At 41.7% G+C, this 22,977-nt stretch overlaps 1 protein-coding gene across 3 annotated transcripts in view; it reads right to left on the bottom strand.

The window, feature by feature from the left end:
- Positions 1-22,977, bottom strand: part of col4a2 (collagen, type IV, alpha 2) — a 93,025-nt gene that overhangs the window by 24,541 nt on the left and 45,507 nt on the right. For all 3 annotated transcript variants that reach the window (XM_049594735.1, XM_049594734.1, XM_049594736.1), the window contains 8 exons: positions 2,869-3,003; positions 2,729-2,773; positions 1,005-1,121; positions 847-915; positions 699-734; positions 532-585; positions 401-436; positions 246-287 (listed from right to left, as the gene is read on the bottom strand). In XM_049594735.1, the coding sequence (XP_049450692.1) occupies positions 246-287; positions 401-436; positions 532-585; positions 699-734; positions 847-915; positions 1,005-1,121; positions 2,729-2,773; positions 2,869-3,003 (534 nt within the window). The remainder of the gene's footprint in view (positions 1-245; positions 288-400; positions 437-531; positions 586-698; positions 735-846; positions 916-1,004; positions 1,122-2,728; positions 2,774-2,868; positions 3,004-22,977) is intronic.

Raw genomic sequence — 22,977 nt, 5'->3', positions numbered from 1 at the left:
AAACATCAGCTAGCTCGGAGAGACGCATGCCATCATCCAGTGTGCAGATTCTTTAGTTAAGTAAAACTACTGTAGTTTTTAGAGCTCAAACTAAAGTGGACGAGGGGATTTTTGTCCAAAATCAATTCAGGATTTTACATGCAGAAACAGCAGGCAAATTTGTTGTCATGGCATTTGTTTTACAGCAATGCAGTTAGACTTAATTAACAGATATTAGCAATGCATTTGACAAACGTGGCACTCACTTGGTCTCCTTTGTGTCCCTTAAGCACTTTGGTCATCGTGCCCTGCACAGAAAAACAAATACTTAAAGCTGCAATCATAGATTCCTACTTTCATATAGTATTCACACAGTCACACACTAAATTTCTATAATATTACATTAAATATGTGGCCTTACCTTTGGTCCACGGGGACCTGGAGGCCCTGGGGGACCCTAGAGGGAGACACAAACAGGATAAGCCCTTTGTGTCATAAAAGTTGAAGCTTCTCAAACTAAAATTAAAATTGCACACACACAGACATCCTTACCTTCGGTCCTGGGATGCCTCTGTTACCCTGCCATCCTGGAGTTCCTGGAGGCCCCTGACAAAAATCAAGTAAAAGATGATAGATGAGGAAGAAATTTTGATATTGACAATATGTAACCACCATTATCTGATCATGTCTCTATGTTCAGCACAATTAATGTGTCTTACAAATATTCCGTTGACCCCTGGCGTGCCTGGATCTCCCTGTGGACAGACGGTCAGAAATCCATGAGCTCTATAACACTTTGTCACAGCAATATCAAGTCGTTAAAGCAGTTTTATGAAGCCAGGTGTGGTGTAAACTCCTCCTCCTCACCCTGAAGCGCTGCATGTACACAATGACGTCCAGAGGGTCTCCCTTCTGTCCCTTCCAGCCCGCTTGTCCCTGAGGAATGAAAACAAAAAGACAGTCACCAGCAGGAAATCGAACTCTTCGACAGATCATTATCCAGGCAGATTTGGAGTTGCACTTACAGGAAAACCTGGTGCACCGTTTGCACCGGGTTGCCCTGGTAACCCTGATTCTCCCTGTGTCCCGTTGCAGCCGTCAGCACCTGGCTTCCCCCTGGGCCCAGCCTGTCCTGGGTGGCCCTGCAGAGCGAACGTCAATTCACAACAGATCAGTCAGAACACATCACAGGCAGAATCAATACAGGCCCTTTGTGCTGAAACGTGGTTTGGACATCAGGGCTCAGATGAAAAAAGACTTTAGGGCAATGTAATGAGGGACTGGTATAAAAAAAAAAAAGTTGGAGAAAAAAAATGCTACTACCAAGGGTGTCGGTTTTGGGTGGGACACCAGTGAAACATAGTTGGGGGTCCTCCCCAGGAAATTTTGAGAGTAATTTCCTGCATCCTGTTTAATTCTCCTGCACCAATCAATGATGAAAATGTCTTTATTTATGTAAAAAAAAAAAAACAGCAACACACAATTCAGGCACCTAGTCACAATTCAAAATATAAAAATGAAAAAATGAAACTAAAAGAAAAAAAACTGATTATGAGCCATGAAAAATAGTTTCATATGTTGAATATGAAATGGAATCAAAGTTATTTCTCTATGACACCATAGAGACATACTATAGTCGCGTGGATCACTGATGAAGCTCCCACTCCTACTCAGTGGCTGCACGCTGTGACAAGTATCATTCCATGCGAGACTTTCTCTACAGCCTTAATGGATAAACCCTTTTTGTTCTACCGGGCCTGGGACCCATTTCTTAATTATCAGGTCTCGTAGGATGAGATCAGGGCTGATAGAACTGGCCTGGAAAAGGATGTGGAGCCATAGCTTGTCATGACATCAAAATGCAATGTGGGACAGGCTGTCTTCCATGGATTTTCTCGACTCCCTGAATTTAATTAATTCATATTTTTTTATTATTATTATTTAGGATTTTTTTTGTCTTCTCTTGCCAGGTTTGGATGTCAGTAATTTGTATACTGTTAGCATTGCCGCTGTGTATGTGCTTTCTTTGTCTTCCCTGCTTCATTAAAAATATATCGGAAAAAAAAAGACACCTATGTTGATGAGCTTCTTTTGCTGGATAGATCTGATTGATTAATGCACACTTACATGTGCCCAATCCTCCTGGATTTACAAGACACCATTACAGTGGTGTTGCAGTAACAATCAAATGCACATGTTATTTAACTACTCAGTCCACAAACAGAATACCCTGCTCTTCTATCCTGGGCCTGACGAAGAAATTCAGCTATAGAAAAGGTTCCCTTTCTGGAACAAAACTCAGATTTTAATGATCATCCAGCCAAAAGAAATCAACATAAATGGAGGTCGTTTTACCGAAAAGTACATCCTTGTGTCTTCATATAGTACAGGACAGTGAAATAAGAAGTGAACCTCATTTTCAGCTTCACCTAAATTATACAACAAACAAATTCAGTCCTCCTCTGGGGTGGCGTTAAACCTTCCAGTCTCTAAGGGTAATGGTAACGTTCCTGAGCGCAGCTGTGCACACAGGGATCTTTGTCTTTGTTTAGCTTATACTTCTTCTATACTTCTTTATGAGACAATAAGTTCATAGTTTTGGTTCATACGATATGTCAACAGACCATTTATCTCTAAACGTGCGAAACAGTTAACTCCTAATCTCCTGAATATCACAAAGTAACCCATTCTAAAGAATATAAATGACAAGTTGTTCAAATAAAATAATGATTTCAACTCTTAGACTTACAGGAATGCCATCGTTTCCAGAAAACCCAGGAACGCCAGTCATTCCCTGCAGAGCGACAAAATCACACATTAAACAAGACGACAAACATGAGAGAGTTGTGATGTTTAACACAGATAAAAAAAGAGAAAAGGATACTTTACCACATTTCCTTTGGGACCTATGAAACCACTGCGGCCACGGTCACCTTTCTGCCCCTTTGGTCCCTCGATGCCCATATCACCTGGCTTCCCTGGAGGCCCTTGGGGGCCCTGAGGCCCAAGAGGCCCAGGATGACCCTGAGGTTCGAAGAAAAAAAAAAATAGTTGATCAACTTCAGGTCAAGGATGCAGAAGACCAAATAAACTGTCAGCTGCTGCACATAGCTTTGAGTATGGTGCATAATTTACTACAATCAATTATTTACTATTGATTTCTAATTATCAGTAACATCATGAATGTTTGGAGTTTAACAAAAGCAAGGCTGACGTTAGTGATATATATATGGGGTGGCAATGAAAAGTCCACTTACCTGTTAAAAAAAGAGAAGAGAAGATTGGAAAATAAGACAAGAGTTATCAGTGCAACCAAAGCATCACAACAATGCAACAAGAAATATGACAAACTTTATCTATTAAAGTTATTTTCCACATTTTTACCCTAATTCCAGTTCCTTAAGTGGCTGCTTGTATTCTCTGATTGCGTCACAAGAGGGAGACTAACACCACTTTTCTTCATGGTTTACTCTCTACATCCATCTAGTGGTCAAACCGTGTACTTACAAATGTCCACTGTCAGACAGCTGATAGAAGCCCAAGAAGCAATGCAACTACATACGCACACATACAGACACCTTAAGAATAAATGTTAACGTCAGTGAACTCCTTCAGTTCATCTTAGCTTTTTAGGGACACAAAGAGCAGACACAATGAGAAATATTGTTTTATAATCACTGTTTAAAACCTGCAAGCTTAAGTATCTTTTCCTTCTTTTTCTTACACACAACTGAAAGACCCACTAAGACCCCAAAACACACCCATGTTATTCCAAGACATGCCACACAGAGCAGCGAGGAGATTGATTTAAGGTAGATAAAGCCAGACACTGCTGTCAAATATCTCTTTAATGAAAAAAAAATGAGACACTCACATTAGTCAAACAAGCTTTAAAGGCAAAGTAAAGGGCTGTCTCATTGCTGACTGTTTGAACCTGCAGACAGACGCCTAATCTGCGAGCTAAATATAACAACTTGATTATGATACACAGAGTGATGAAAGAGGGAAGACATGCAGGCAGATAGGAGGGAGGGAAAATGTGAGTCTGGCTGTGGCGGAAGTATGTTTCTGTTCTCAGTCTTACAGTTACTAATTTATCTCCTAATAAGTAGATAGATTTCAGATGTGTCTGCAGACTCGGCAGTAAAGTATGTGTCCTCTCTACCTTCTGCACCAGAATCGCTGCTGCATGTCAACGAGAAGAACAGCAGGATACAGACAAACGCTCCAGGAGAGCGTTAATGAATATTAAGGTGTTGTTCAGTGCAAGTGCAATGCATTAACTGTACGTTTCTGCAAACCATGAATATGTCACATTTACATTTCATACATATCATTTCAACATTTCTAAAGTAAGGCAGTTCAGATTACACATACAGTATATGATCTGATTTTTTCATCAGGAGTAGGAGATGGTGGACGGTGTGACACCTAGGGGAGAAAGCTACAGACAACTGTTTAAGACTGACAAAAACAGGTATTTTTAACAACACATAGAGACATTTCCAGCCGTGTTTGCTGCAACAAAACTGGCTATTTTGTAATGAGGGATCAGAACATTTCTAGCCATGTTTGTTGCAACAAAACCAGGTATTTTTTGATGAGACGTCAGGCCATTTCCAGCCGTGTTTGTGGCATTAAAACCCCGTATTTTTAATGACATTTCAGGACATTTCCAGCTGCATTTGCTGCAACAAAAACAGCTATTTTCTTATGAGACACTGGAACATTTCAATCCATGTCTGTTACAACAAAACCTGGTATTTTTTAACAAGACGTCGGGACATTTCCAGCCGTGTTTGTGGCATTAAAACCCTGTATTTCTAATGACATTTTGGGACATTTCCAGCTGTGTTTGCTAAGAAAAACCTGCTATTTTTGAACGAGACATCAGGACATTTCTAGCCATGATTGTTGCAACAAAACTGGATATTTTTAATTTTTCCAGGCATGTTTTTTTGGGATTTTTTATCATTACGTCAGGACATTTCCAGTGGTGTTTGTGCTGACCAAGCCGGGTATTTTGAAGCCAAAACATGACCTTTCCTAATCATTACAAAGTGTATTTTTGTGCTTACACCTAACCACACCTTACCCACAGTGTTGTCACAACATAAAATTGAAAATTGAAAGTTTCAACATATCCACTACATACTAAATGTACAAATGTAACATATCCATGGTTTGCAGAGACGTACAATGCCAGCATTTACTCTGGTTATTGGGTTAGGTGGGGCGTGTGATGTGGTGTGTGTGAGGGTGAGTCACTTCAACTGAAAGATCAGGTTGTACAGGTGCCTCAAATACAGTTATATCTCAGTGTTAGGTGTGTCATTTACATCCCTGAGAGGGACTGAACATGGCCACGGGAGAGGCTCAACAGTGGCAGAAAGTAAACGAGGGTTGGTGGGTTGGAAAGAGAATAATAAGAAGGCAGTGCTTTTACAAGGGTTGAGGACGGAGATACCATGGGAATTGGGCATGTTTGCATGTTCTGGGAGTTCAGGGGGTCAGTGAGTGATGACCTCTGAGGTTTGGGGGCATGACAGTGTCCCTGTGAGAACCAACAAACACAGTGATGCTGTTTGTCCCCGGACAGAAACACTCCGGGCCTTGTTATATGAAGCCAGAGCCAAGGGTCTCAGAGGAATCAATAAAACTGCAGGGAGCCTAAACAATGTCAGACAACCATTCAAACAAGCTCACAGATGAAATCAGATGCAGATAGTGAGAGATAAAGCCTCAGTTGAACTTGGGGCTAGATGTGTGTGTGCACTCGTAGCTGCAGCCTGTGTGTGTGTGGTAGTCAGAGCTTTGTCTATGGGGGGCTTATTGAAACAGGAGATGTGTGTTTTGTCTTCGGTCTCAACTGTGCAGCTGCTGCCTATAGAGCAGAAACAGACAGACAACAGTAATGTCAAAACAACTCAAACTCTGCACAGGTAAACGGGCGATGTTTCATGCAGATGCATCTACAGATGAAACCAGCAAGCGGACTGAACTGAGTCAGTCAGTCATTGTGTGATAACATTGATATATCTTGCTCACTATGGCGACGATATCACCTGCTGACTATTCTGTGATATGCAAATAGTAATTTAATTACTTCATATAGACAGCTGAGATAAAGTAAGTATGTCATTTGCACCTTCTCGTCAAGATTATAGACAAAAATTTGGCAAGTTCAGATATAGAAATAAACTGCCACATGTTTCCTTTGCTATGAAACATCATACTCTCTATTGTTAGGGTGGGCGAAAGAAAAAGACCCCAGGCACATGACATAACTACCAACACACACTTACAGCTGTAAATCATTGTCTTCATGAAAAGGAAATTAAACAAGCTGAGTGATTTTCTGAAGACAGATGGTTCTGTCACAGTCATAATTTTGCTATAATTCAAACAGCGACAAGTAAAACACACAGTGACAGAGGGGAGGAGCTGTGTTGTAATTCAAAAGTGGCTTATTTCTGAAATAATCTGTGCATGTGTGTGTGGGCATGTACACAGTACAGCGTGTGCACAAGCATGTGGAGATCTTTGTCTAGGGGCACTTGCGTGGTACACTATGTGCACTGGTCTTTATCTTTCTGCATGGCTTAAACAGAGGGGTGATAAATACCAGTCTCCTTTCATAGCCGATAACGGGAAGATGTTTTTAAGTGCATACTTGTGTGTGTGTGTTCTGCACACCAACAGCTACAAATAGTGCTACTACTGTAGGCACTCAAAAATGTAGGTACAGGAGGAAACACTTTAGTTAGTCCTGAAAAAAAAAAGAAAATCACAGATACACCATCACAGGTTCATAAAGGGTCCCAGATGTGTAACCTGGGCTCCCACATAAAGGTGCAAACTACTAGAAGGTCTTTATAGGTTTAGGTAAACAATTGCACTGATATGGCAACATGATATATCGCAACATATATCCTTGTGCACCACAACAACGACCTGGATTCAGCCCCTGACGGCAGGGCTTCACACTAGACCCCATGAAATACAGTGTGTTATTTAGTGGGAAGCCAGTTTGGGCTGGGTATTGTTTAAAAACAAGACTGTTTCAGCTGGTGTATTATTTGCCCTTACCCGCCTAGTCATTATATCCACATTACTGATGATCATTTATCAAAATCTTATTGTGTAAACATTTTGAGAAGGCACGGATAGTCAACCCTGCAATATCATCACAAAACTGGCGGAGAAATTTTATGATTTTTCTCCACATCACCCAATCCTATGGCATTCGATACCCAATCATGTAGCAACAGACTTCACCACGCCACAGACTGATGGGCTGTAGCTGCTGCTGTAGAGGGCCAATCACAAACTGCATTAATCGAGGAATGCATGCGGTGATTAGCTGCGAGAAAACCATACAGATACTCTTTTTTTCTAGATCTGGGTACAAAAAGGATCAAATGCAGGTATCTTTTGACAGCAGATCCTTTGATACTACTTGGACTATTTCAGATGATACCCCAAAGGTCTTGAGTACCGATACCCAGCCCTAGAAGCCAGTGAAGAATGACTGTATGTTCGTATCAACTGTTGACATGCTCCGTTTAGTCTGTGCCCAGGTCAAGCCTGGGAGTCATCGGCAAGAAGGTCACTGCATTAGGCACACCTACGCAGTGGTTCTCAACCCTTTTTGTGTCAAGGAGCCCTTCATTGACACACATTAGGTCAGAGACGCCCATTTGAAAAGATTTTGTGTGTTGGATTAAGACCAGAACTCTATAGCTGTCTATTACAGTTGAGGAAATAACAGTGGAGGAACTGCCACCTATGATTAGAATAGTCACCCTCTTACTCACATTGGGCTCACTTCTATAGTGAATTAAATAGTGAAAATAGATTGTCCCCTCCCTGGAATACCTCTCTGACAGTGTCAATCATAACTGAACTATATTACCTTTGTAAATGTAGCATTTACGACTGATTTGTTGATGGGATTAAATCAGATTCTGCAGGTGTACCTAATAAAGTGGACACTGAGTGCAAAAGTATAACACACATTGTTTGTGCTATATAATTGTACTTCTGACAGTAAAAACTACAGGGACATAAAAAGAAAAGAGGCAGGGATTTAACGTCTCTCAGGCTCTTGATTCAGTCTTGACACTGCAACTTGTGTCACTTTTCCCATGGTCAGAGAACACATCATAATGACTATGTTAAAACCCCAAAGACGTCTAAATCATCCCGACCTGCTTCACACAGCAGCACACTGCATTGTTCCACTGTGGGTGTCCATCATTTCCCTTCTCCTCTATTCTCTCCTGAGCTAAATCTCTCTCCAGTCCTCCCCACTCTTTAATTACCAGTCCTCCACAGCTTCACTTCCTTCATACCTCCACACTCCCCATTCTTATCTGCTCACACTACTTCCACACAGAATTTCCTCCCCTCCTCTTTCCAAACTCTCGAGTGCTCTCACATCCCTTTGCATCTCTTCTTACACTCCATTTTTGCTGCCTGTATTCTTTCCCTTCCTGTCTCTGCTGGGTGGCGGGTGACCACATGTAAGTCTACAAATCAGACAGCCACAGACTACGGGGGGAGAGAGATGACAAAACAGCGTTGGGGGGGATCATAAATTGTCATCCAAACACTAAACAAAAGAACAAATAAGTAGGTTTGAGTTAGGATGCAGCAGATATATAACACAAACCATAAGGGAAAAATACGAACGATAAACCATTCTTTAACAGCGCAGAGTAGTAAACTTCTGAACCTGCGTAAACGGAGAACCTGAAATCAAGATCAGAGAAAGTTGAGGACTCTTCAAACGGACATGTCTTGGATTTACTAAACGACACTGGACATACATGCGTGCCTGTTTAGGTTGGAGCTCCTCTCTGTCTTTGAGGGCCGGTCATGACTTTACCAGATTATGGAGCTCAGGAGACGTGCTGCCCTCTGGTTTTTCCCTGTAACTGTAGCTCCTTTATTTTTCTTTCCGTCACAGACGGCTCACGTCATACCTTCAGCCCCGTGTCTCGTGAGCTTCATAATGGGGTACGACAAGCCATCAATCAGCAGTCGAATCTACTGAAGTCTCAGGGGGAAGAGAAGGAAATGAGGCAGGCAGAGGGTAGATCAGTATTGAAGATGTTCAGGTCAAGTCAATTTCAGTTACTGTATACAGCCCGAAAAAGTCAGCACAGCCAGCCTTGTGTGACTCTCAGGACCTCAAAATACTCCGCTACGCTTGGGCGTCACTACGATGAAACAGGGGCACTGTTTAGCATCTGGGCTATCAACCAGCTTCGATATAAACCCATCCACGTCATTATCAGAAGCTCAGAGCAATGGACATAACATAAAGAGTGTGAAAGTCCACTCAGGCTCAGGGGGAGTGCAGGTAGATAGGTCAAACAAACACTGGACTTTGACCCAGGAGACCAGTGTTTGAAACTAACAAACAACAACAATGGTTGCGGTGTCTGTGACACTCAAAGCAGGGTACACACTGCCACCTTCAGAGCCACATTAGTGCCACCAAATCTGCAATCTTTTCCTAACCGTAACTGAGAGGTTCTTCGCCTAAACCTAACTGCTGAGAACTTATACGAATCCTCTCATCTGACTAGTGTCAGCCCTGATCTTTGTCTCTAACCATAGCCAAGTACTCTGTTGCCTCAATCTAATGGCCAACCCCGTTTTACCGCCGACCCCTTTTGCGTCAATATACATCACCAAAGGTTGCCCTCTATGGCGTTTTAGTAACCACCGGGGCTTCTGCACAAGAAGCTAAATAGGATGAATTGGGATGAGATCACCGTGGCACAAAACACGACATCCCTCAGCCTCAACATGAAAGTTCTAACTTTCTAGTTGTGAGGATTTGTTGCTTTTCTTTGTCTTGCATCATAGTAAACTGGCAATTTTACACATTTGGACTGTTGCTTGAAAAAGAAAAAGCTATTAAAAGACTTTAACTTGGGCTTTGGCAAACAGTAACCAATTATTAAGAGGAAATTATTGCTAGATTAGCTGATAATAATAACAATGGTTAGCCTTATATTGACCTTATATTAAGAGTAAGAGTATTTAACCTCTCAGTTTTTGCACTAAACTCTAACAGGCACACACTCCCACACACACAATAAGTCTATCAACTGTCAGGAAAGGCCAATCTATAAATGTACATTTTCAGATGAGTTTTAAAGATGTGAGCAAAGTCAGCTGATCTGATGCTCAGCGAGAGGCTGTTCCAAAGCCAAGGAGCAAGAACTGAAAAGGCTCGATCACCCTCTGGAACAGTTAGAAGGCCCAGACTAGCAGACCTGAGGGGCCTGTTTGGATGGTACGGTGTGAGAAGCTCAGTTATATACTCTAGTGCCAGATCATTGAGAGCCTTGTATGTGATTAAAAGCACTGTAAAATGAATTCTAAAAGAGACTGGAAGTGTGGTTTTCCTTTATCTACATCGCCTGCTGTCTAACAACATAACATCACTGTGACAACAGAGGAAACACGGAATCACACCTGTGTGTACACAGTCTGCGTACATGTCTTAATCCCAGTCAGGGTAATACTGCACAAAACTGCAATTATACATTTTAAACCACCAAGTAAGACTCTAGATCTGTGTGTGTGCGTGTGTTAGAATGACAGGGTTCGGTTAGATCAGGGTGCGATTTGGCTGCTAACTCGCAGCTGTGAAACATGCTGCAGACACTGATGGCGTAGGAAGTTGAGCATTTCAGAAATTAACTTAATTTTCACGCTGGTGCCAGTGAGTTTATCAAAATTATACAGTGCTAGAATTTGAATGACTTTTATGGATGTATGTCACGGTTAAAAGGATAGTCATCACTTCTCTTTATAACATACATTTAAGGTCTCAACCTTAAAGCAGCTGTGCGGAACTATTTACCATTAATAAAACTGCCCCTAGTTCGTATCACCCCCCCTTGAAGATCCGCATATTTATTTGAACCCAACAGCGACAAAAAAAGCCTTTCTCTATGTGGCTATTTAGTGTAGCCTCGCTCGGGTCGGACACACAGCAGAAGTCAGCAAACCAGAATACGGCACCCGAGGCGGAAGTGATTCTGCTCGCCCGCAGCGGCCCGCAGCGATTAAACCACAGAAGAAGGAGCCGTGTTTACAGTGTTCTTCGAGTAAGCAGTACGCAACGGGCATTGCTGAACACATAACACTTAACAGTTTCACCAGAGATGTATCTATGAGGACTTGGTTGTACTTTTGATGTCATGGCGGATAACGAAGGAGCATCATCTAAAATTATCTGTGACTGTGACCATGAACACAAATATACAGCAGGCAGTTGTCCTCCGTTTATAAGAAATTACACCAGAACATTTATGAACAGGTCTTACTTTACTACTAATTTGTGTGTAACGTTAGCATGTTAGCATGTTTCCACTAATCACTTGGACTGACCCTACGTTAGTAGCGTTAGCTTTGCAAGCGAAGGCTGCAGGTAACAGCTTTACTGTGTTAGGATTATGTTATGTCTTCACTGTATATCTTCAGATAAAAGAACACTCCGACCATTTGGGAGTTATGCCCTTTCTCTATCATTTTCATATTGAGACAACATGATCGATATCTTTTTTGTGTCTGTATGTCCAGTGGCTGGGTCTCAGCGGTTAGCATTGCGCTTATAGTGGATCAGTACGTCCTGCGCTGTGATCCGCGGAGGGATACACCTGTGAGCAGGCACAGACGTAGCTTGTAAACAAAACTCAGCTGTTTATTTAGCCTAGCAATATCTCCGGACTATAGTAGATGCAATGGACGACTTTGAACACGATTTTGAAGAGTTTCTTGTAGCGGACACAGATCCAGAGCCATACCTGTTTGAGCCGGAGTACACAGATGAGGAACTCCATGTGTTTGATGCTGAGCAGGCGAGAAGAGAGGCCCATTTTGCTGCACAGAATGGGACTCGGTGCTACCATCGTTGGGGAGATATATCATCAGGAGGAAAACTGCCACAGAGAGTGCATCACAAGGAGTGAAAACTTTGCAGCAATCACTAATCCTGGCGTGATTGAAACTTTTTTTCATGTTCCTAAGATGAACTGGAAAAAACGCCCCAGGCCTGCAGGAGCTGATGGACAGCTTTCAGTCGGGTGAGTACAGAGCTGCCAAGCGTCACGCTTTGAGTGTGACAGTCACCCAATTTGACCCATTCTCACACCACACGCCACACTTGACATTTCTCACGCTTATATTTCCCCATTCAATACTCTATATTTATTTTTTTAATGATAATAAACTTTGGTCCTCGCGGCTTGCTGTAGTTCGAGTAACTCTGATTGACTGACCGAGATAACCAATCCCAGACCAATCCATCAGTCCTCTGTGCCTAAATCTAACCAACCACGGAAGGCACCATGCAATATAAACCAATCAGAAGCAACGTAAGGCGGGTCTTGGTGTCTCTAACTTTCTTTCACACACAACAGCGCCGACATTTAAAACCCACTCGACGTTCTCCTGTTTGCTAGAAGACGGACGGTAGGTAACTATCCAATTTTGTTCACTGTTGATTCGCTGTTTCTCCTTGAGTTTCCTAGTTAATATGTACTGTTTTAAGGCTGCTATAAGTCTATCATTGTCCTGTATTTGTTGCAGAGCTTTGTAACATTTATTTGCCTCTTCTCTTGGCCAGTTCACACTTGAAAAAGAGACTCTAACGTTAGTCTCAATGTGTGTGTGTGTGTGTGTGTGTGTGTGTGTGTGTGTGTGTCAGAGTTACAGACTTGTAAATATCAATTTAGACCCCCCTAAAGCAGTGTTTCTCAAAATTCTAAATTTCAAGGGCTATCCTTAACTCTGACAGTGTACAAATGGAACCAAATGGACCTGGGTCCATTTGGTTCCATTTGTACACTGTCAGAGTCTTCTGACTGTCAGAGTCTTCTCATTTTCTGAAACTTGGCAGCCCTGTGAGTAATATCATCCGTGTCATCTCTTTGTTTGCTTTTACCGAGTGACCTAGTGTACCTGTCCCAGAGCCAGCTGCAGCTGTTGCTCACCGGTGTATCCCTCCCCTTATAAGTGCCATGCTAACCGCTGTCTCAATATGAAAATGATAGAGAAAGGGCATAACTCCCAAATTCTTTATTCTTTATTCTTGTCAAATTGTCAGAGTATTCTTTTCACATAATAATGCGGACACAGCAGATGACTTGTTAACTGTTATTCTTCCTTACACCGAATGTTCGCGGCTGCTTCTCATTGTTTCCAGTAGCACAACAACGGTTACTACATCACCCAGAATAACTTGAGGCTCACACTACTACGGTAGCCTTAGTAGCTCAAAATACACAACAGATTAGATTAGATCAGAACAGAAACACGACAGGAGAATTTACTGAGTAATTTTGCTGTTTCCACTAATTACTTGGACTGACCTCACGTTAGTTAATCCTCGCGCTCTCCAAAACAAATGCATGCGGTAATTGCTCCTGCAGTCGGAATTTTACGACACCAGGCTGTGGGTGTCATACCGCTTCGACCAAAGGGGCGCTATAATCAACGAAAACGAAAGTTCCGCATGGCTGCTTTAAACAAACAGGCATGCTTATGCAGCAGGCTAAATTCACACAGTCAGATAAATAAATCAGAGGGACTAAAAGGCGGACAAACTGACAGGTGAGCAAGAGACGTGTGTCAGGAGGAAATAAAAGCAGACTGAAATAACAAGATTAGGTAGGAAGTACTAATAAATGGCAATAACACAAAGAGCTACTCTGAATATACAGAAAAAATTAGGATTGTTAGGACACAGGCTTTAGAGGAACGATTGTAAAAGAGCTATAAAACACCAGCACTTTCAAAAGCGGTCTGCCAACTGGAGTCTGCTTTTTATCCGATCACCTCTCACCTCATCTGAGGGACATAAACCACCACACGCACAAACCCACACATAAAACACACACACACACCGTGGCTCGGTGAGCACAGTGAATGAGGCTGAGGTGTAAGATGATGGGATGCTGATAGTAAAACAAATCCCTCTTCCTTAATAACAGCAAACACACAGCAAACAAAGCAAACAAGTACCGTACTAGGGCTGCCATGGTACATGGGGCGCAGAATACACAATGTAGCTTGATGCACTTAGTATGGAACCAAAGTGCAGAGTGTTTTAGGAAAATCCTGCACAGTTTATCTTTAAATACCTTGAAGTTTTCTCTTGCTAGTCATATCTATAGCAATAGTTTTTGCCCACGGATTAACCCCTTCTTCATATATCATGTCCGTTGCTGACAACGAGATGCCCCGGCTCCATCTTTTGCAGCTGTAGGAATGTGTGAGGAGGATTTCGGACATTTTTCTGCGGTCAAACCTGAAATGTTAGAGTCCAGATGAGGACAAAGCTGGTGCTGGATAGGAGAGCATCACAGCTGATTTGAAACAAAGATCTCAACTAAACTGGCAATGGATGTTGCAGTGCTGCTGGGAAGAGGAAGGAGACTTGTTAATAACTAATCTAATATGATGCAGGTGTGAGAAAATTACTTCCTGTCCTGCAGTCTCTTTCACAGACACACAAGATTAAAGGGACAGTCCATCTAAATAACACACACAAAACATATTTTCTCTCATAATGTTCCTCTTTAGGTATCATACCAGGAGAATTTCTATTCTTTATGCAAGCTTTGAGCTATCGTCATCTTAACAGTTTTCACATTGTTCATTGTTTGTTTTAACTGTTCACATTGAGATCTGTGGATTAAGTATATAAAAGATATGGAGAAAAGTATACAAATCTAAATTCAACAAAAAGCTACAGCACTAATTCGGTAAGAATTTGGTTATGTTTTTCTTCATGATTCATCTGAAGTCATTCTTTAAGGAGTAACTGAACAGCAGCTCAACATCTTGACCATGCTCAGCTGCTGTAGTTAAACCTCTCACCTTGTTGCAGTGAAGTGTAAAGACTGATTTATAGTCGTGTGTAGGCCTTACGCAGGGCCGACGCCATTCTGAGCTTTTATACTTGTGTGGTGGTGTCTACATCACTCTGCAACTACACCTCTGAAACACTACTTGGTGGTGGAGTTTCTATACCTCCGTGTTGAGTTTCTGTGACGTGCAGTAAAGTTTGATTGACTCAACAAACCCACCTAAAACACACAAAAAACACGGCTTGACAAAAACAACATTTAACAAAAGTACAGCTCTGATAAAACTCACAAGGTTCACGGACAAAGCACCTCTCCTTTGCTTGACATGTTTTCACAGTAAATACAACATGCTAACTTTTAAATTAGCCTAGCTGCTAGCCAAGTTTTCCTCTACTCATATGAAGCCAGGAACAACAGCAGCATTTATTAAAGGCAACGATTAAAATTCGGCCCCAATAAAATTCACAAACTTCACACATAGAACAATCCTTTGTCTGACACGTTTTTACCACATACACAACATGCTAACGTTATTGGCATATGTCAAAGACATTTTACAGTGTATAAATTAGCCTAGCTGCTAGCCAAGTTTTTCTCTTCTCATATGAAGCCAGGAACAACAGCAGCATTTATTAGGCAATGTTTAAAATTCGGCTCCATCATAAATCACAAGGTTAACAGACAGAACAATTATCTTATCACATGAAGTCAGGATAAATCAAACACAAGACTTACAATGCTATTATGTGGGGGCTTTATTGTCTTCACGATTTATTGTTTCTTATCTGTAAAATAAAAGTAATATCGGTTTCCACTGAGGAAAATGGTTTCAGCTTATAAAGTTAAACAGAAGGTCTGTGTCAATATGTCATGCAGTTACATTTCTGGGGAGGTGCATGTCAGGCTACAGCGTAGACCAGTGGTTCCCAACTGGTCCAGCCACAGGGTCCAGATTTCTTCTTAGTCATTAGTTTAGCATCATATTTGCGTTTGGCCATGCCGTTGAGCTAGTTTGCTGTCTCTGTTAAGTAGATGTCCGTTATTCACTCACTCTACAGGAGGAAACAGCACTTCAAAATAAAAGCTCTGTGCCAGATATTCACTGTACTTCAAAATAACGGGTGTTTTCACAAACTTCAGAATGGACCTGCGACCGACTTTGGGACAGCAGGGTGTGTCAGTACACAATGACATTACTGTCACTAAGAGCTCTCTCCTGATCACACCCAACCACACCCCTCACTGATGCAACAAACTCAAACTTTAAGCCACAGACTGCAGTTAAATGTTAATCAATGTGGAATACGAAGAATATCGTCATCTTGTTTTTTCATTTACTCTTTCCCAAAACTATTTTTCCCATAAAACATGCAAATGTCTGGAATTGGGTGACTTCATACTACTAAGCTGACATATTCACATTCCCACCTCACTGTGTTACTTCTCTAAATCTAAGCAAGTGACGTCTGACCCGGATCGAGAAATCTCTGAGAAAATCCCTCCTCTTCACACTGTGTAAAATGCAGTAATCCCTCTCTGTCCCCTCCCCGTGTGTACAAGGGCGTGTTTGCATTTCTCATTCCTAAATCACAGATCTATTAAAAGTTACCCCGTCTGACACCATAAATTTCATCTGGACCCAGACTGTCCCCTGGGGTGGACAGTTTTGGAATGACCCGCTAAGAACAGGATGGGAACACGCAGCCCAGCGTGCAGCCCTCTGACCTCAGAGAGGAATAAAATAAATCGATAAACAACTGGCCGGAAGCTCCCTCTGTTATTCCATCTGTCTGTCCGGGAAAACTAGGACATTGTGAGTTTTTTACACAAGAAATGGAAAGAGTTACTGACTATAACATAAATCTAAGGACAAAGAGGGTCAGCAGAGATAAGAGAGATGATAAATGACAGGAAAACATGAAAATAGTGGCATCAACGAAGAAGAAGACTAATATTTTAAATGCACCAGCTTGGATTAAAAAACATCATTGTGCCTCTGTGTCTCTTTTTAGATAAATATGGACATTCAACTCTACATCTACTCTGCTGCAAACAACGTGCAAACACAATCTCAGGTGGCCTGCCCATCTAGTGGTTGTTGTGTATCTCTTCAGAAATAACACTGGAATCTAAACAGAAAGTGCTGTGGTGACGGAAGACTGAAGCTATGCAGTGTGAACATTTCCCTCTGATGTCATCAGTGTGGGACAGGTCAGTGACAGCCACATACTTTCAGAGAAACATCTCCAGACCAGAGTGGGTGCACTTATATTCACACAACGCTCAGTCACGTAAACTGTTAAATCATGATGAGTGTCCGTGTGAGCTGCCTGCTGATGGTTTACAGAAGGGCTCATCAGCTACACGTGTCCAAAGACCAGACACCGTGGGTATGAGGGAGGACTAGGGCCATGGTAAAGAAAAAAAACAACGTAGATTTCGAGGATAAAGTTGTAAATCTAGGAGAATAAAGTCGTAACGAGGAAAAAACACACTCCCTGCTGCTTTCAGGCAGCCTTAGGATGCAAAGCAGAATGGGATATGCTGTTATAGGCAGCCTATATGAATGGAAACATGATAACACGCAGTGCAGCATCACCCAGATGTGCCGATCACCAAGGTCACTCTTCTAAAATGTAGTCTGTATATGCGACAAAAATCCTAAGGGGATATTTTATTTGCTGGCACTGGCAGAAGTAGAATCTCATGGATCAGTGTGGATGAATGAAAAGTAAAAACAATTAACAGTTTTCGGGTGGTAATGCGTTACGTGATATTGTAAATGTGATAATATCACCCAAAATCTTGTTGGTGATGCATCAAATTGTCTTAATTGTTGACATTTTTCTCTCCTAAAATTACGAGTTTTATCTCGTAATATTTTGACTTTATTTTTGTAGATTTACGTCTTGATTTTTTTGTAGATTTCCGAATTTATTTTCAAAATCTAAGCTTTTTTTCTTAAATAGACTTTCAAAAAAAAAAGACAATCTAATTAGGTTAACACTGTTTCATGATTTGATTAATAAATGTTTAATAACATAACGCAAATCTTTCGATAATAGAAAAATAAATGAATGAATGAATGAATGTTAAGTAAGAGCATGTGGAAAAAGAAACAGTAAATGAGAGCTGAATTTGTCCCTCGTCTTCCATGATCTGAAGATGTGGCACAAGCAGCATTCAGTTTAGACAGCGACAAAGATCCGTTTCTGCATCACCCATTCAATCTGCACCATTAAACCTGCAAAAATATGCATTAAATAGCCACCTGAACCCGACACGACCCCACAAACTGCCAACTTATTGCACTATAGCAACACAATTGTCAGGACTGAGCACTGCAGTGTATGTTTTAGACTAGGTCTTTAGACTGGTCCAGCCACAGGGTCCAGATATCTCCTTTGTCATTAGTTCAAGGTCCACAATGTGTAATACATTTTGCAGCATACTTGCTTTTGGCCATGTCCTCAAGCTAGTTTGCTGTCTCTGTTAAGTGGCTGTCCGTTACTCACTCTACAGCAGAAAACGTCTCTTCAAAATAAAAAAGACTTTGCCAGAAATTCTTCAAACATAAAACTTGGCATGTTCGCGAATCACTTGTGGTCCATTCACAATGGACCCGTGACCCACCAGTGGGGAACCACTGTTTTAGAGAGAGTTGGAAAGAGGAGGTAGAAGGTGGACTGATCTGCAGAGTGTTTTCTAGTAGTCTGACCCCCCCTGCAGATTGTGGGTCAATACACACATCAGTAGTACTCACTAATACTACACAGACAAATGGATTTATAAGGTATTTAGTTATAGTTGGTCAAACGCGCATATTTGGGGTTGCCAGCTGACAATCAGTGCACGTGGTTCTGCATCACAGCATGTGATGTTGAAGATAAATTAAGATTCAATTATGCTTGAAACTTGTTTGTATGGAGTGTCATCTAAACACTGCAAAAAGCAAAAGTGTTTACAGCTGCTCGAGCCCACCCTAAGCGGTGGGAAAAGCCTACTGACAAAAAGATAGATGAGAGGTGATATTTTAAAAAAAATGAGGGTAATGTTGCACAATTTCTTTCCTCGAAAGCATTCATGGTGTCACACTTGTTTGTACAAAAAAGACAGCTGGTGAAAGACTTTCAAACCCTGGATAAACTCGTATCTCGTCACCTCACACCTCGCCGGTCATTGAGGAGGAAAGCTGCAGAATTTGTCGGACAAGAGGTAGTTTCATCCATCCAGCCAGCACTTTACTGAAGCATATTGATATCTGTAGTCACTGGACATCAGCAGCAGTTCAGCAGCTCTGAACTGATCTGCTTCCTGCATACAACGGAGGAAATAAGAGAAAGGACTGATCAAGAGTATGAGGGAAGAATGAAAGGAAAGAAAGGAGGAAGTAAAGTTGCAAAGAACAAATGACGGAAGGAAAGGTGGTGTGAAAAAAGGAGGTAGAAGGGGATATGTTACAGAGTGATTTAAGAAAGGAAGGAAGGGATAAAAGAAAAGAGAAGGAAGCAAAGAAACAAGCATGAATTTGCAATAGCTGCGATCTCCTTGCCAAATTTCAACCTTCTAGGGCAAAAACTGAGGCTGCCAAAGGCTGGGGGAATTTTGTTTAATGACCAACCAACCAACAGAGCAAGCTACAGAAAAAAGGAATGAATGCACATAAGGAAAGAAGGATGTATCAAGGAAGAAGAAAGAAGAAAGAAAAAAGGAAGAAAAGAGGCCAGGAAGGTGAATTACAGCACACAAACACTAAATGTCTGCCCTTTCCCTCTGACTCCCACAATCGGGCCCAGACACTTTGGTGGACTCGGTCCCACTGCTCTGCGACCCTACAGCTCACATGTTTTTCTTGGATACACTTTTCTTGGACTCATTTCCTGAAGATCTGCATCCCCTTCTACATGATGCCCTGGGGGGAAACGGGGTTCAGCTGCCCCTGGAGGGGTAGGGGGAGATCAGGGGTTACGGGAGAGGCTGCGGGGGCTCCACTTGCAGGACGAAGAGGATCCTCAACTGGATGCCCTGAGGAGGACTCAGGCAGAGTAAATAAATATCTGTAGATCATGTTTAGATATCTATTAGAGTGTGTTTAGATCTCTTGGCTGAAGTCAGGGCGGTCAGATTTCCGAATCCCCGGCTGAAGGAAAATGTCCCTGTGGTGACTGTGGTGGATCAGAGCGGATATAAAATGATACGCTGAGAGTTACAGAGAAAGAAACAAGGCCATGTAGGCTACAGGTGGAACAGCGACATATGAAAAACTCTATCAGATAGGGCTGCATGAATATGGCCAAAATGATGATCCCAATTATTTCCAATTAATATTCAGTTCCCAAATATTTATCACAAGTATTCATAGATTTTAGGGACAAAATATTATTGCACTTCCACATTTAAATCAACAGAGTGCTGCTTTCACTTCCATATTGTGCAACATTCCTGCTCTGTATGCAAATCTTTGTATCAAAACATGACTTAAAATCAGCCTCCTCTTCACCTGAATTCAGTGCAACTCCTAGAAAAGTGGTTTCCAACTGGTGGGTTGTGGTCCAAAGTGGGTCGAGAGTCCATTCTAAATGGACTACAAGTGACTCGCAAGTGTGTTAGGTTCATAAAAAACACATTTTATTTTTAAATGCAGTGCATTTCCAGCACAGATCTTTTATTTTGAAGTGCTGTTTCCTGCTGTAAGGTGAGTGACTAATGGACAGCTACTAACAGAGACAGCAAACTAGCTCAACGACGTGTCCAAACACAAGTATGACACTGAATATATTACACTGTGTGGACCTTAAACTAATAACTAAGGAGAAATCTGGACCCTGTGGCTGGACCAGTTGGGAACCAGTGTCCTAGAAGCAAAATAAAAATGACAGTGTTTATTGGACAGTGTCTTTGGCCAAACAGAATACGACTGCATTGATTATTTTGGTCTGTCTTTTGGAGCATGTAACATTAGCGACGTTATTCTTCTCGGCCTTCACGCATTCATTGTACTGCTGTCTGGGTTTTATTTTTAGGTGGTTGAAAAAAGTTAGTGGTGTTGTTTTGCGGTGCAGACACGTCTCATGAACTCTAAATCTCAACTACTTCCAAACAACAGATGATGATTTGTATAGAGGGATTAGCTCTTTGCCTTCTGCTCCAGACGTTTGATCTTTGTTTTGCCTGTCTGCTCCGTTGTATATTACTCCTCTACTCTGGACTGCAGCTGCAACATTCAGGTGAGTTTTTCACAGGTGGAGGATGGTTGTTAGTTTAGGAAGCGCTTGATTTGATATGTAGTGGAGTCTTCTATGAGTGGAGCACGCACTTTAAACATCACTATCGTTGGTGATCAAGTTGTTAATTGTGGGAAACAAAAATGGTGATCATGATTGATATAAATTGATATTGATTATTTGTGCAGCCCTGTTATCTAATGAAGAACTTTCCATGGGAAAGATAAAATGCTTTTGGAGACAAACCTCCAGCTACATTTGTGAAAACACCACTTGAACCGTCATCACCCTCGCTGCTGCAACAACAAGTTCCTCTGACTTGTTTGCTTAAATTTTCTCAAGTGCAAAGAGAGAGAGATAAAGTAGAGGGATGAAAACAGATGACACGCAGACAAACATCAGTCACTTCTTGTCACTTGCGTTGTTTCTCATGGAGGTCTGCTGCTCTTTGTTTAGCCATTCGGCTCAGAGTGGTTTGGCTGCCTTGAGACCAGTTTATATTAGAATTAATGTGTTTAGACTCTGAGCTAATTTCTGCATGCACATGTGTCACTTTCAAAGAGCACGTGCACACGCACGTGCCAGAAAACTGACAGCATCCAGAGCAGAGAGAGAGCTGGTAATGACCAGTGGTTGGACTGAAGTGTGTGTGTGTGTCTGCACAAGAGAGTCTGCGTTGAGGGTGTGTGTTGAAGATCAAGACTCAAGGGGAGATCCCAGGGCTGAGAACAGAACAGCTTGGACCTCCAGCTATCCCAGGGGTCTCTGGGGCCCGACACCTGTGCTATTGCCTCACGTTAGAGGAATGAGATGTCTCGAGTCTGTGGTCCAGGCACATGTGTGTGTCTAAACAGGACACAGCTGCAGCCTGTGTGTGTATATATGTGTGTGTGTATGAATGTGAGAAAGAGCGAGAAATGGCCGCACAGCCACAAATGAGGTGTTGCCCTCACCTCAGAGACCAGCCACCTGTGTGCCTGTATCATATGTCTGCATGTGTCTGAGTATATAATGAAATCCATCATGGGTGTGTTGCCACTAAAATCCCACTGTTACATTTATCACTGTGATTATAATGTCATTACAGCTTCCATGCCGTGGATCGCCCAGAGCGTAGTGACCCTCTGTTTATAAAGGTCCACCAAGGAAAACTCAATTTCCTTAACAGCACTGTTCTCTGACGTTGTACATCGCACCCGAGGGCACAAAGGTATGTATATTGACTTATGGTGAGGAGTCTAACAGTTTGAGAGGCCCCTGGAACAATGATGGAGTGTGATAAAGTTATTATATACATACCTATGTGTACATATGCCTTATATGTATATTTCTTTTGTTTTTTTATGTAGGATTTGTTATATTGACACAAAATAGGTTTTAAAAACATTTTACAGTAAAAACAACATGATCACTACTAAGTGTATCAGTAAAAACATGCTAAAATGTTTAGCTGATGGAGTCTGTTGGCAGATAATTAATTGCCAACGTTTATCAGTACTTGATTTATCAAGCAAAAATGCTTTGCGCACAGTGGCCATTCTCTGAAATATGAAGTTTTGCTGCCTTTCTCCATAGTACATAATTGTAAAATGAATATCCTTGTGTTATGGACTGATGATGGCACTACATGAAAAGTTAAGGGATCATCAAGGAAAAAGGAAATTAATGTGTGAGCTAAGTTTCCTCATAGTTCATCCATAGTTGTCATGATTTCTCACTCAAAACTAAAAACCATGGTGGCTCCAGATGAAATGTCAGGGCATCACGCAAGTCATAGGGATTTCTTCTCCAGGCACCATGAATGTCCATAAAAAATATCCAGTATCAAAAAATACTTCACCTGCAAAATGGTCATTTGTTTATCAATTACTCACCTC

The sequence above is a fragment of the Epinephelus fuscoguttatus genome, linkage group LG13, assembly GCF_011397635.1.
Source record: "Epinephelus fuscoguttatus linkage group LG13, E.fuscoguttatus.final_Chr_v1".
NCBI lineage: Eukaryota > Metazoa > Chordata > Actinopteri > Perciformes > Serranidae > Epinephelus > Epinephelus fuscoguttatus.
The sequence above is the reverse complement of the archived record's forward strand: the minus strand, read 5'-3'. Positions and strand labels throughout refer to the sequence as shown.